The 15,499-nt window shown below is 31.4% G+C and overlaps 1 protein-coding gene across 1 annotated transcript in view; it reads right to left on the reverse strand.

Moving 5' to 3' along the window:
* The window catches only part of LOC121467135 (probable GPI-anchored adhesin-like protein PGA55), a gene marked incomplete at its 3' end in the record, with an annotated part of 42,542 nt that overhangs the window by 5,000 nt on the left and 22,043 nt on the right, over window positions 1–15,499 (reverse strand). The window contains 9 exon segments of the mRNA XM_041708496.1: window positions 89–133; window positions 1,568–1,660; window positions 1,931–2,058; window positions 3,952–4,012; window positions 8,200–8,504; window positions 12,333–12,465; window positions 13,984–14,082; window positions 15,070–15,158; window positions 15,417–15,498. Of these exon segments, the coding sequence (XP_041564430.1) occupies window positions 89–133; window positions 1,568–1,660; window positions 1,931–2,058; window positions 3,952–4,012; window positions 8,200–8,504; window positions 12,333–12,465; window positions 13,984–14,082; window positions 15,070–15,158; window positions 15,417–15,498 (1,035 nt within the window).

A 15,499-nucleotide genomic window follows, 5' to 3' on the forward strand; every position in this document is an offset into this window, starting at 1 on the left:
AAGGTTTTGATAGTTCCCTATTCTCCTCTTTAGGGAATTGATATTTTTTAGAACTCGGAATTTTTAATAGGCTGGTTGGCATTTTACTTGATAGAGGTGGATATTTCGATAGTTTTCTTGTTTCTTCTTGGGTTGTTTGATACTTTTCTGTATGTGAAATAACAAATGAACTAATTTTCATTGTAATTGTAGTTTGATACTTTTCTGTACGTGAAATAACAAATGAACGAATTTTCATTGTAACAGACTGAAGAAAAGGTTTTGATAGTTTGTTCTTTTTCTCTTGAGTCAACTTATATGATTCCGAACTCTGAATTTTCAGTAAGCTAGTTGAAATTGTACTTGCGTGAGGTGAAGATTCTAACAGTTTTCTGGTTTCCGCTACCGTTATTTTATATTCTGTATTCGAAATTGCAAATGAACTTCTAGCTATTGTAATTAATTGAGGTGTGACCTCTGATAGTTCAGTTTTTTCTTTAAGTGTTGTTTTATTTGTTTCTGAAGTAGTTATTTCAAATGAATTACTTCTTACTGAACTAGCCTGAGGTTGAGGTTTTGTTAGGTCACTTTTTTCTTCTTTAGGTATCTGATATTTTTCAGTAACAGGAATTTTGAATGAACGGGTTGGCATTTCACTTGATTGAGGTGGAGATTTCAATAGTTTTCTTGTATGATCTTGAGTAATTTTATAATTTTCTGTACTTGAAATTGCAATTGAACTAATTTTTATTGTATTTAGCTTGGGTAAAGGTTTTGATGGTTCATTTTTTTGCTCTTGAGGTATTGGATATTTTTCAGTACTCGGAACTTTTAAGAAACTAGTTTTCATTTTACTTGATTGAGGTGGAGATTTCGGTAGTTTTCTTGTTTCTTCTTGCGTTGTTTGACACTTTTCTGTACTTAAAATTGCAATTGAACTACTTTGCATTGTCCTTGACTGTGGTGAAGGTTTTGATAGTTCCGTCTTTTCCCCTTGAAGTATTTGATATTTTTCAGTTACCGGAATTTTTAATAAACTATTTGACAGTGTACTTAATTGAGGTGAAGATTTTGATAGTTTTCTTGTTTCTTCTTGAGTTATTTTATACTTTTCTGTACTTAAAATTGTAATTGAACTACTTTTCATTGTTCTTGACTGGGGTGAAGGTTTTGATAGTTCCCTCTTCTCCTCTTTAGGGAATTGATATTTTTTAGAACTCGGAATTTTTAATAGGCTGGTTGGCATTTTACTTGATAGAGGTGGATATTTCGATAGTTTTCTTGTTTCTTCTTGGGTTGTTTGATACTTTTCTGTACGTGAAATAGCAAATGAACTAATTTTCATTGTAACAGACTGAAGAAAAGGTTTTGATAGTTTGTTCTTTTTCTCTTGAGTCAACTTATATGATTCCGAACTCTGAATTTTCAGTAAGCTAGTTGAAATTGTACTTGCGTGAGTTGAAGATTCTAACAGTTTTCTGGTTTCCGCTACCGTTATTTTATATTCTGTTCTCGAAATTGCAAATGAACTTCTTGCTACTGTAATTAATTGAGGTGTGATCTCTGATAGTTCAGTTTTTTCTTTAAGAGTTATTTTATTTGTTTCTGAAGTAGTTATTTCAAATGAATTACTTCTTACTGAACTAGCCTGAGGTTGAGGTTTTGTTAGGTCACTTTTTTCTTCTTTAGGTATCTGATATTTTTCAGTGACAGGAATTTTGAATGAACGGGTTGGCATTTCACTTGATTGAGGTGGAGATTTCAATAGTTTTCTTGTATCTTTATGAGTTATTTCATAATTTTCTGTAATTAAAATTTCAATTGAACTATTTTGCATTGTCCTTGACTGTGATAAAGATTTTGATAGTTCACTTTTTTCCTCTTGATGAATTTGATATTTTTCAGTACTCGGAACTTTTAATAAACTAGTTTTCATTTTACTTGATTGAGGTGGAGATTTCGGAAGTTTTCTTGTTTCTTCTTGAGGTGATTGATATTTCTCTGTACTTAAAGTTGCAATTGAACAACTTTGCATTGTCTTTGACTGAGGTGAAGGTTTTGATAGTTCCCTCTTCTCCTCTTTAGGGAATTGATATTTTTTAGAACTCGGAATTTTTAATAAACTGGTTGGCATTTTACTTGATTGAGGTGGAAATTTCGATAGTTTTCTTGTTTCTTCTTGGGTTGTTTGATACTTTTCTGTACGTGAAAAAACAAATGAACTAATTTTCATTTTAACAGACTGAAGAAAAGGTTTTGATAGTTTGTTCTTTTCCTCTTGAGTGAACTGAAATGTATCAGGACTGTGAATTTTTACTAATCTAGTTGACATTGTACTTGTGTGAGGTGAAAATTTCGCCAGTTTTCTTGTTTCCTCTCCCGTTATTTGGTATTCTGTACTCGAAATTGCATATGAACTTCTTGTTTCTGAACTAGTAATTTTAAATGAATTACTTCTTGCTGAACTAAACTGAGGTTGAAGTTTTGTAAGCTTACTTTTTTTTTCTTTAGGAATCTGATAATTTTCAGTAACAGGAATTTTGAATGAACGGGTTGGCATTTCACTTGATTGAGGTGGAGATTTCAATAGTTTTCTTGTATGATCTTGAGTTATTTCATAATTTTCTGTACTTAAAATTTCAATTGAACTATTTTGCATTGTCCTTGACTGTGGTAAAGGTTTTGATAGTTCACTCTTTTCCTCTTGATGAATTTGATATTTTTCACTACTCGGAACTTTTAATAAACTAGTTTTCAAATTACTTGAATGAGGTGGAGATTTCGGTAGTTTTCTTGTTTCTTCTTGAGTTGTTTGATATTTCTCTGTACTTAAAATTTCAATTGAACTATTTTGCATTGTCCTTGACTGTGGTAAAGGTTTTGATAGTTCACTCTTTTCCTCTTGATGAATTTGATATTTTTCAGTACTCGGAACTTTTAATAAAATAGTTTTCATTTTACTTGAATGAGGTGGAGATTTCGGTAGTTTTCTTGTTTCTTCTTGAGTTGTTTGATATTTCTCTGTACTTAAAGTTGCAACTGAACTACTTTGCATTGTCCTTGACTGAGGTGAAGGTTTTGATAGTTCCCACTTCTCCTCTTTAGGGAATTGATATTTTTTAGAACTCGGAATTTTTAATAAACCGGTTGGCATTTTACTTGATTGAGGTGGAAATTTCGATAGTTTTCTTGTTTCTTCTTGGGTTGTTTGATACTTTTCTGTACGTGAAAAAACAAATGAACTAATTTTCATTTTAACAGACTGAAGAAAAGGTTTTGATAGTTTGTTCTTTTCCTCTTGAGATAATATTTCAGAACTCTGAATTTCCAGTAAGCTATTTGACATTGTACTTCTGTGAGGTGAAGATTTTGCCAATTTTATTGTTTTCTCTACCGTTATTTTATATTCTGTACTCGTAATTGCAAATGAACTTCTTGGTACTGTAATTAATTGAGGTGGGGCTTCTGATAGTTCAGTTGTTTCCTTAAGTATTATTTTATTTCTTTCTGAACTAGAAACTACAAATAAATTACTTTTTATTGAACTATACTGAGATAGAGGTTTTGTTAGGTCACATTTTTCTTCTTTAGGTATCTGATATTTTTCAGTAATAGGAATTTTGAATGAACTGCTTGGTATTGTACTTGATTGAGGTGGAGATTTTAATAGTTTTCTTGTTTCTTCTTGAGGTTTTTCATATTTTTCTGTACGAGAAATTACAAATGAATTACTTTTTATTGTAACAGACTGAAGAAAAGGTTTTGATAGTTTGTTCTTTTCCGCTTGAGTGAACTGATATATTTCAGAACTTTGAATTTTTAGTAAACTAGTTGACATTGCACTTGAAGATTTCGCCAGTTTTCTAGTTTCTTCTCCCGTTATTTGGTATTCTGTACTCGAAATTGCAAATGAACTTCTTGGTACAGTAATTGATTGAGGTGGGGCCTCTGATAGTTCAGTTGTTTCCTTAAGTGTTATTTTATTTGTTTCTGAGCTAGCAATTTTAAACGAATTACTTCTTATTGAACTAGACTGAGGTTGAAGTTTTGTTAGCTTACTTTTTTCTGCTTTAGGTATCTGATATTTTTCAGTAATGGGAATTTTCATTAAACTGGTTGGCATTTCACTTGATTGAGGTGGAGATTTCAATAGTTTTCTTGTATCTTCATGAGTTAATTCATAATTTTCTGTACTTGAAATTGCAAGTGATCTAATTTTTATTGTATTTGGCTGGGGTGAAGGTTTTGATGGTTCATTTTTTTGCTCTTGGGGTATTTGATATTTTTCAGTACTCGGAACTTTTAAGAAACTAGTTTTCATTTTACTTGACTGAGGTGGAGATTTCGGTAGTTTTCTCGTTTCTTCTTGCGTTGTTTGATACTTTTCTGTGCTTAAAATTGTAATTGAACTACTTTTCATTGTACTTGACTTGAGTGAAGGTTTTGATAGTTCCCTCTTCTCCTCAATAGGGTTTTGATATTTTTTATAACTCGGAATTTTTAATAGGCTGGTTGGCATTTTACTTGATAGAGGTGGATATTTCGATAGTTTTCTTGTTTTTTCTTGGGTTGTTTGATACTTTTCTGTACGTGAAATAACAAATGAACTAATTTTCATTGTAACAGACTGAAGAAAAGGTTTTGATAGTTTGTTCTTTTTCTCTTGAGTCAACTTATATGATTCCGAACTCTGAATTTTCAGTAAGCTAGTTGAAATTGTACTTGCGTGAGGTGAAGATTCTAACAGTTTTCTGGTTTCCGCTACCGTTGTTTTATTTTCTGTACTCGAAGTTGCAAATGAACTTCTTGCTACTGTAATTAATTGAGGTGTGACCTCTGATAGTTCATTTTTTTCTTTAAGTGTTATTTTATTTGTTTCTGAAGTAGTAATTTCAAATGAATTACTTCTTACTGAACTAGCCTGAGGTTGAAGTTTTGTTAGCTTACTTTTTTCTTCTTTAAATATCTGATATTTTTCAGTAATGGGAATTTTCATTAAACTGGTTGGCATTTCACTTGATTGAGGTGGAGATTTCAATAGTTTTCTTGTATCTTTATGAGTTATTTCATAGTTTTCTGTACTTAAAATTGCAATTGAACTACTTTGCATTGTCCTTGACTGTGGAGAAGGTATTGATAGTTCACTCTTTTCCTTTTGAAGAATTTGATATTTTTCAGTACTCTTAAGTTTTAATAAACTGTTTGGAATTTCACTTGATTGATATTTTTCTGCACATTCTATACATGAACTACTTGATATTGTACTAGATTGGAGGGGAGATTTCGATCGTTTATTTTCCTGTTGAGATTTTTGATATTTTTCCATTCTGGAAATTGCTACTGAACTTCTTGGAATTATAATCGATTCAAATAAACTACTTCTTGTTGAACTAGACTGAGGTTGAGGTTTTGTTAGTTCCCTTTTTCTTCCTTAGGTATCTGATATTTTTCAGTAATAGGAATTTTGATTGAACTGCTTGGTATTGTACTTGATTGAGGTGGAGATTTAAATAGTTTTCTTGTTTCTTCTTGAGTCATTTCATATTTTTCTGTACTAGAAATTACAAATGAATTACTTTTCATTGTAACAGACTGAAGAAAAGGTTTTGATAGTTTGTTCTTTTCCTCTTGAGTGAACTGATATATTTCAGAACTTTGAATTTTCAGTAAACTAGTTGACATTGCACTTGAAGATTTCGCCAGTTTTCTAGTTTCTTCTCCCGTTATTTGGTATTCTGTACTCGAGATTGCAAATGAACTTCTTGCTACTGTAATAAATTCAGGTCTGGCCTCTGATAGTTCAGTTGTTTCCTTAAGTGTTATTTTATTTGTTTCTGAACTAGTAATTTTAAATGAATTACTTCTTACTGAACTAGCCTGAAGTTGAGGTTTTGTTAGTTCACTTTTTTCTTCTTTGGGTATCTGATATTTTTCAATAATGGGAATTTTCATTAAACTGGTTGGCATTTCACTTGATTGAGGTGGAGATTTCAATAGTTTTCTTGTATGATCTTGAGTTATTTTATAATTTTCTGTACTTGAAATTGCAATTGAACTAATTTTTATTGTATTTAGCTGGGGTGAAGGTTTTGATGGTTCATTTTTTTGCTCTTGGGGTATTTGATATTTTTCAGTACTCGGAACTTTTAAGAAACTAGTTTTCATTTTACTTGATTGAGGTGGAGATTTTGGTAGTTTTCTTGTTTCTTCTTGCGTTGTTTGATACTTTTCTGTACTTAAAATTGCAATTGAACTACTTTGCATTGTCCTTGACTGGGGTGAAGGTTTTGATAGTTCCGTCTTTTCCCATTGAAGTATTTGATATTTTTCAGTTACCGGAATTTTTAATAAACTATTTGACAGTGTACTTAATTGAGGTGAAGATTTCGATAGTTTTCTTGTTTCTTCTTGAGTTATTTTATACTTTTCTGTACTTAAAATTGTAATTGAACTACTTTTCATTGTACTTGACTGGGGTGAAGGTTTTGATAGTTCCCCCTTCTCCTCTTTAGGGAAGTGATATTTTTTAGAACTCGGAATTTTTAATAGGCTGGTTGGCATTTTACTTGATAGAGGTGGATATTTCGATAGTTTTCTTGTTTCTTCTTGAGTTATTTTATACTTTTCTGTACGTGAAAAAACAAATGAACTAATTTTCATTGTAACAGACTGAAGAAAAGGTTTCGATAGTTTGTTCTTTTCCTCTTGAGTGAACTGATATATTTCCGAACTCTGCATTTTCAAAAAGCTAGTTGACATTGAACTTGCATGACGTGAAGATTTTAACAGTTTTCTGGTTTCCGCTCCCGTTATTTGAGATCCTGTACTCGAAATTGCAAATGAACTTCTTGCTACTGTAATTAATTGAGGTGGGGCCCTATCAGTTCTTTCCTTAAGTGTTATTTTATTTGGTTCTGAGCTAGTAATTTTAAATGAATTACTTCTTGCTGAACTAGACTGAGGTTGAAGATTTGTTAGCTTACTTTTTTCTTCTTTAGAAATTTGATAAGTTTCAATAACAGGAATTTTGAATAAACGGGTTGGCATTACACTTGATTGAAGTGGAGATTTCAATAGTTTTCTTGTATCTTCATAAATTAATTCAGAATTTTCTGTACTTGAAATTGCAAGTGAACTAATTTTTATTGTATTTGGCTGGGGTGAAGGTTTTGATAGTTCATTTTCTTGCTCTTGAGGTATTTGATATTTTTCAGTACTCGGAACTTTCAATAAACTAGTTGTCATTTTACTTGATTGAGGTGAAAATTTCGGTTGTTTTGTTGATTCTTCTTGAGTTGTTTGATACTTTTCTGTACTTAAAATTGTAATTGAACTACTTTTCATTGTACTTGACTTGAGTGAAGGTTTTGATAGTTCCCTCTTCTCCTCAATGGGGTATTGATATTTTTTATAACTCGGAATTTTTAATAAACTGGATGGCATTTTACTTGATTGAGGTGGATATTTCGATAGTTCTCTTGTTTCTTCTTGAATTGTTTGATAATTTTCTGTACGTGAAATAACAAATGAACTAATTTTCATTGTAACAGACTGAAGAAAAGGTTTCGATAGTTTGCTCTTTTCCTCTTGAGTGAACTGATGAATTTCGGAACTCTGCATTTTCAAAAAGCTAGTTGACATTGAACTTGCATGGTGTGAAAATTTTAACAGTTTTCTGGTTTCCGCTACCGTTGTTTTATTTTCTGTACTGGAAATTGCAAATGAACTTTTTGCTACTGTAATTAATTGAGGTGGGGCCTCTGATAGTTCAGTTGTTTCCTTAAGTGTTATTTTATTTGTTTCTGAACTAGTAATTTTAAATGAATTACTTCTTGCTGAACTAGACTGAGGTTGAAGTTTTGTTAGCTTACTTTTTTCTTCTTTAGGAATCTTATAATTTTCAGTAACAGGAATTTTGAATGAACGGGTTGGCATTTCAGTTAATTGATGTGGAGATTTCAATAGTTTTCTTGTATCTTCATGAGTTAATTCATAATTTTCTGTACTTGAAATTGCAATTGAACTAATTTTTATTGTATTTGGCTGGGGTGAAGGTTTTGATGGTTCATTTTTTTGCTCTTGAGGTATTTGATATTTTTCAGTACTCGGAACTTTTAATAAACTAGTTGTCATTTTACTTGATTGAGGTGAAGATTTCGGTTGTTTTCTTGTTGCTTCTTGAGTTGTTTGATATTTTTCTGTACGTGAAATAACAAATGAACTAATTTTCATTGTAACAGACTGAAGAATAGGTTTTGATAGTTTGTTTTTTTCCTCTTGAGTAAACTGATATATTTCCGAACTCTGCATTTTCAATAAGCTAGTTGACATTGTACTTGCGTGAGGTGAAGATTTTAACAGTTTTCTGGTTTCCGCTCCCGTTATTTGAGATTCTGTGCTCGAAATTGCAAATGAACTTCTTGATACTGTAATTAATTGAGGTGGGGCCTCTGATAGTTCAGTTCTTTCCTTAAGTGTTATTTTATTTGTTTCTGAACTAGTAATTTTAAATAAATTACTTCTTACTGAATTAGACTGAGGTTGAAGTTTTGTTAGCTTACTTTTTTCTTCTTTAGGAATCTGATAATTTTCAGTAACAGGAATTTTGAATGAATGGGTTGGCATTTCAATTAATTGATGTGGAGATTTCAATAGTTTTCTTGTGATATTTTGATCTTGATCTTGAGATACGTTATAATTTTCTGTACTTGAAATTGCAATTGAACTACTTTGCATTGTCCTTGATTGTGGAGAAGGTTTTGATAATTTACTGTTTTCCTCTTGAAGAATTTGATATTTTTCAGTACTCTTAAGTTTCAATAAACTGGTTGGCATTTTACTCGATTGACATTTTTCTCCACATTCTATACGTGAACTACTTGATATTGTACTAGATTGGAGGAGAGATTTCGATCGTTTATTTTCCTGTTGAGATTTTTGATATTTTTCCATACTGGAAATTGCTACTGAACTTCTTGGAATTATAATCGATTTTATTAAACCAGGCAGACTATCTGTTCTCGAAATTTCAAATAAACTACTTCTTGTAGAACTAGACTGAGGTTGAGGTTTTGTAAGTTCTCTTTCTTCTTCCTTAGGTATCTGATATTTTTCAGTAATAGGAATTTTGATTGAACTGCTTGGCATTGTACTTGATTGAGGCGGAGATTTTAATAATTTTCTTTTTTCTTTTTGAGTCATTTCATATTTTTCTATACGAGAAATTACAAATGAATTACTTTTTATTGTAGCAGACTGAAGAATAGGTTTTGATAGTTTGTTCTTTTCCTCTTGAGTGAACTGATATATTCCGGAACTTTGAATTTTCAGTAAACTAGTTGACATTGCACTTGAAGATTTCGTCAGTTTTCTAGTTTCTTCTCCCGTTATTTGGTATTCTGTACTCGAGATTGCAAATGAACTTCTTGCTACTGTAATAAATTCAGGTCTGGCCTCTGATAGTTCAGTTGTTTCCTTAAGTGTTATTTTATTTGTTTCTGAACTAGTAATTTTAAATGAATTACTTCTTACTGAACTAGCCTGAAGTTGAGGTTTTGTTAGTTCACTTTTTTCTTCTTTGGGTATCTGATATTTTTCAATAATGGGAATTTTCATTAAACTGGTTGGCATTTCACTTGATTGAGGTGGAGATTTCAATAGTTTTCTTGTATGATCCTGAGATATTTTATAATTTTCTGTACTTGAAATTGCAATTGAACTAATTTTTACTGTATTTGGCTGGGGTGAAGGTTTTGATGTTTCATTTTTTTGCTCTTGAGGTATTTGATTTTTTTCAGTACTCGGAACTTTTAATAAACTAGTTGTCATTTTACTTGATTGAGGTGAAGATTTCGGTTGTTTTCTTGTTTCTTCCTGAGTTGTTTGATTCTTTTCTGTACTTAAAATTGTAATTGAACTACTTTTCATTATACTTGACTGGGGTGAATGTTTTGATAGTTCTCTCTTCTCCTCAATAGGGAATTGATATTTTTTATAACTCGAAATTTTTAATAAACTGGGTGGCATTTTACTTGATTGAAATGGATATTTCGATAGTTTTCTTGTTTCTTCTTGAGTTGTTTGATATTTTTCTGTACGTGAAATAACAATTGAACTAATTTTCATTGTAACAGACTGAAGAATAGGTTTTGATAGTTTGTTCTTTTCCTCTTGAGTGAACTGATATATTTCCGAACTCTGCATTTTCAATAAGCTAGTTGACATTGTACTTGCGTGAGGTGAAGATTTTAACAGTTTTCTGGTTTCCGCTCCCGTTATTTGAGATTCTGTGCTCGAAATTGCAAATGAACTTCTTGCTACTGTAATTAATTGAGATGGGGCCTCTGATAGTTCAATTGTTTCCTTAAGTGTTATTTTATTTGTTTCTGAACTAGTAATTTTAAATGAATTACTTCTTACTGAACTAGACTGAGGTTGAGGTTTGGTAATACCAGGTATCTGATATTTTTCAGTAATGGGAATTTTAATTAAACTGGTTGGCATTTCACTTGATTGAGGTGGAGATTTCAATAGTTTTCTGGTTTCTTCTTGAGGTCTTTTATACTTTTCTGTACTTAAAATTGTAATTGAACTACTTTTCATTATACTTGACTGGGGTGAATGTTTTGATATTTCTCTCTTCTCCTCAATAGGGAATTGATATTTTTTATAACTCGAAATTTTTAATAAACTGGGTGGCATTTTACTTGATTGAAATGGATATTTCGATAGTTTTCTTGTTTCTTCTTGAGTTGTTTGATATTTTTCTGTACGTGAAATAACAATTGAACTAATTTTCATTGTAACAGACTGAAGAATAGGTTTTGATAGTTTGTTCTTTTCCTCTTGAGTAAACTGATATATTTCCGAACTCTGCATTTTCAATAAGCTAGTTGACATTGTACTTGCGTGAGGTGAAGATTTTAACAGTTTTCTGGTTTCCGCTCCCGTTATTTGAGATTCTGTGCTCGAAATTGCAAATGAACTTCTTGTTTTTGTAATTGATTGAGGTGGGGCCTCTGATAGTTCAGTTGTTTCCTTAAGTGTTATTTTATTTGTTTCTGAACTAGTAATTTTAAATGAATTACTTCTTATTGAACTAGACTGAGGTTGAAGTTTTGTTAGCTTACTTTTTTCTTCTTTAAATATCTGATATTTTTCAGTAATGGGAATTTTCATTAAACTGGTTGGCATTTCACTTGATTGAGGTGGAGATTTCAATAGTTTTCTTGTATCTTTATGAGTTATTTCATAGTTTTCTGTACTTAAAATTGCAATTGAACTACTTTGCATTGTCCTTGACTGTGGAGAAGGTATTGATAGTTCACTCTTTTCCTTTTGAAGAATTTGATATTTTTCAGTACTCTTAAGTTTTAATAAACTGTTTGGAATTTCACTTGATTGATATTTTTCTGCACATTCTATACATGAACTACTTGATATTGTACTAGATTGGAGGGGAGATTTCGATCGTTTATTTTCCTGTTGAGATTTTTGATATTTTTCCATTCTGGAAATTGCTACTGAACTTCTTGGAATTATAATCGATTCAAATAAACTACTTCTTGTTGAACTAGACTGAGGTTGAGGTTTTGTTAGTTCCCTTTTTTCTTCCTTAGGTATCTGATATTTTTCAGTAATAGGAATTTTGATTGAACTGCTTGGTATTGTACTTGATTGAGGTGGAGATTTAAATAGTTTTCTTGTTTCTTCTTGAGTCATTTCATATTTTTCTGTACTAGAAATTACAAATGAATTACTTTTCATTGTAACAGACTGAAGAAAAGGTTTTGATAGTTTGTTCTTTTCCTCTTGAGTGAACTGATATATTTCAGAACTTTGAATTTTCAGTAAACTAGTTGACATTGCACTTGAAGATTTCGCCAGTTTTCTAGTTTCTTCTCCCGTTATTTGGTATTCTGTACTCGAAATTGCAAATGAACTTCTTGGTACAGTAATTGATTGAGGTGGGGCCTCTGATAGTTCAGTTGTTTCCTTAAGTGTTATTTTATTTGTTTCTGAGCTAGTAATTTTAAATGAATTACTTCTTATTGAACTAGACTGAGGTTGAAGTTTTGTTAGCTTACTTTTTTCTTCTTTAGGTATCTGATATTTTTCAGTAATGGGAATTTTCATTAAACTGGTTGGCATTTCACTTGATTGAGGTGGAGATTTCAATAGTTTTCTTGTATCTTCATGAGTTAATTCATAATTTTCTGTACTTGAAATTGCAATTAAACTAATTTGTATTGTATTTGGCTGGGGTGAAGGTTTTGATGGTTCATTTTTTTGCTCTTGAGGTATTTGATATTTTTCAGTACTCGGAACTTTTAATAAACTAGCTGTCATTTTACTTGATTGAGGTGAAGATTTCGGTTGTTTTGTTGATTCTTCTTGAGTTGTTTGATACTTTTCTGTACTTAAAATTGTAATTGAACTACTTTTCATTGCACTTGACTTGGGTGAAGGTTTTGATAGTTCCCTCTTCTCCTCAATAGGGTATTGATATTTTTTACAACTCGAAATTTGTAATAAACTGGATGGAATTTCACTTGATTGAGGTGGATATTTCGATAGTTTTCTTGTTTCTTCTTGAGTTGTTTGATACTTCTCTGTACTTAAAATTGCAATTGAACTACTTTGCAATGTCCTTGACTGTGGTGAAGGTTTTGATAGTTCCGTCTCTTCCCCTTGAAGTATTTGATATTTTTCAGTTCTCGGAAATTTTAATAAACCAGTTGACAGAGTACTTAACTGAGGTGGTGTTTCTTCTTGAGTTGTTCGATACTTTTCTGTGCGTGAAATAACAAATGAACTAATTTTCATTGTAACAGACTGAAGAAAAGGTTTTGATAGTTTGTTCTTTTCCTCTTGAGTGAACTGATATATTTCCGAACTCTGCATTTTCAAAAAGCTAGTTGACATTGAACTTGCATGGGGTGAAAATTTTAACAGTTTTCTGGTTTCCGTTCCCGTTATTTGAGATCCTGTACTCGAGATTGCAAGTGAACTTCTTGCTACTGTAATTAATTGAGGTGGGGCCTCTGATAGTTCAGTTGTTTCCTCAAGTGTTATTTTTTTTGTTTCTGAACTAGTAATTTTAAATGAATTACTTCTTACTGAACTAGACTGAGGTTGAAGTTTTGTTAGCTTACTTTTTTCTTCTTTAGGAATCTGATGATGTTCAGTTACAGAAATTTTGACTGAACGGGTTGGCATTTCACTTGATTGAGGTGGAGATTTCAGTAGTTTTCTTGTATCTTTATGAGTTATTTCATAATTTTCTGTAATTAAAATTTCAATTGAACTACTTTGCATTGTCCTTGACTGTGGTAAAGGTTTTGATAGGTCACTCTTATCCTCTTGATGAATTTGATATTTTTCAGTACTCTTAAGTTTCAATAAACTGGTTGGAATTTCACTTGATTGATATCTTTCTGCACATTCTATACATGAACTACTTGATATTGTACTAGATTGGAGGGGGGATTTCGATCTTTTTTTTTCCTGCTGAGATTTTTGATATTTTTCTGTACTGGAAATTGCCACTGAACTTCTTGGAATTATAATCGATTTTATTAAACCAGGCATACTATCTGTTCTCGAAATTTCAAATAAACTACTTCTTATTGAACTAGACTGAGGTTGAGGTTTTGTTAGTTCCCTTTTTTCTTCCTTAGGTATCTGATATTTTTCAGTAATAGGAATTTTGATTGAACTGCTTGGTATTGTACTTGATTGAGGTGGAGATTTAAATAGTTTTCTTGTTTCTTCTTGAGTCATTTCATATTTTTCTGTATGAGAAATTTCTTGAGTGAACTGATATATTTCAGAACTTTGAATTTTCAGTAAACTAGTTGACATTGTACTTGAAGATTTCGCCAGTTTTCTAGTTACTTCTCCCGTTATTTGGTATTCTGTACTCGAAATTGCAAATGAGCTTCTTGGTACAGTAATTGATTGAGGTGGGGCCTCTGATAGTTCAGTTGTTTCCTTAAGTGTTATTTTATTTGTTTCTGAGCTAGTAATTTTAAATGTATTACTTCTTGTTGAACTAGACTGAGGTTGAAGTTTTGTTAGCTTACTTTTTTCTTCTTTAGGTATCTGATATTTTTCAGTAATGGGAATTTTCATTAAACTGGTTGGCATTTCACTTGATTGAGGTGGAGATTTCAATAGTTTTCTTGTATCTTCATGAGTTAATTCATAATTTTCTGTACTTGAAATTGCAATTGAACTAATTTGTATTGTATTTGGCTGGGGTGAAGGTTTTGATGGCTCATTTTTTTGCTCTTGGGGTATTTGATATTTTTCAGTACTCGGAACTTTTAATAAACTAGTTGTCATTTTACTTGATTGAGGTGAAGATTTCGGTTGTTTTGTTGATTCTTCTTGAGTTGTTTGATACTTTTCTGTACTTAAAATTGTAATTGAACTACTTTTCATTGTACTTGACTTGGGTGAAGGTTTTGATAGTTCCCTCTTCTTCTCAATAGGGTATTGATATTTTTTATAACTCGAAATTTGTAATAAACTGGATGGAATTTCACTTGATTGAGGTGGATATTTCGATAGTTTTCTTGTTTCTTCTTGAGTTGTTTGATACTTCTCTGTACTTAAAATTGCAATTGAACTACTTTGCACTGTCCTTGACTGTGGTGAAGGTTTTGATTGTTCCGTCTCTTCCCCTTGAAGTATTTGATATTTTTTAGTTCTCGGAATTTTTAATAAACCAGTTGACAGAGTACTTAACTGAGGTGGAGATTTCGATAGTTTTCTTGTTTCTTCTTTAGTTGTTCGATACTTTTCTGTACGTGAAATATAAAATGAACTAATTTTCATTGTAACAGACTGAAGAAAAGGTTTTGATAGTTTGTTCTTTTCCTCTTGAGTGAACTGATATATTTCCGAACTCTGCATTTTCAAAAAGCTAGTTGACATTGAACTTGCATGGGGTGAAGATTTTAACAGTTTTCTGGTTTCCGTTCCCGTTATTTGAGATCCTGTACTCGAGATTGCAAATGAACTTCTTGCTACTGTAATTAATTGAGGTGGGGCCTCTGATAGTTCAGTTCTTTCCTTAAGTGTTATTTTATTTGTTTCTGAACTAGTAATTTTAAATGAAATACTTCTTGCTGAACTAGACTGAGGTTGAAGTTTTGTTAGCTTGCTTTTTTTTTCTTTAGGTATCTGATAATTTTCAGTAACAGGAATTTTGAATAAACGGGTTGGCATTTCACTTGATTGAGGTGGAGATTTCAATAGTTTTCTTGTATCTTCATGAGTTAATTCATAATTTTCTGTACTTGAAATTGCAATTGAACTAATTTTTATTGTATTTGGCTGGGGTGAAGGTTTTGATGGTTCATTTTTTTGCTCTTGAGGTATTTGATATTTTTCAGTACTCGGAACTTTTAATAAACTAGTTGTCATTTTACTTGATTGAGGTGAAGATTTCGGTTGTTTTGTTGATTCTTCTTGAGTTGTTTGATACTTTTCTGTACTTAAAATTGTAATTGAA

The sequence above is a fragment of the Drosophila elegans genome, unplaced genomic scaffold (assembly GCF_018152505.1).
Source record: "Drosophila elegans isolate 14027-0461.03 unplaced genomic scaffold, ASM1815250v1 contig_119, whole genome shotgun sequence".
Lineage (NCBI taxonomy): Eukaryota > Metazoa > Arthropoda > Insecta > Diptera > Drosophilidae > Drosophila > Drosophila elegans.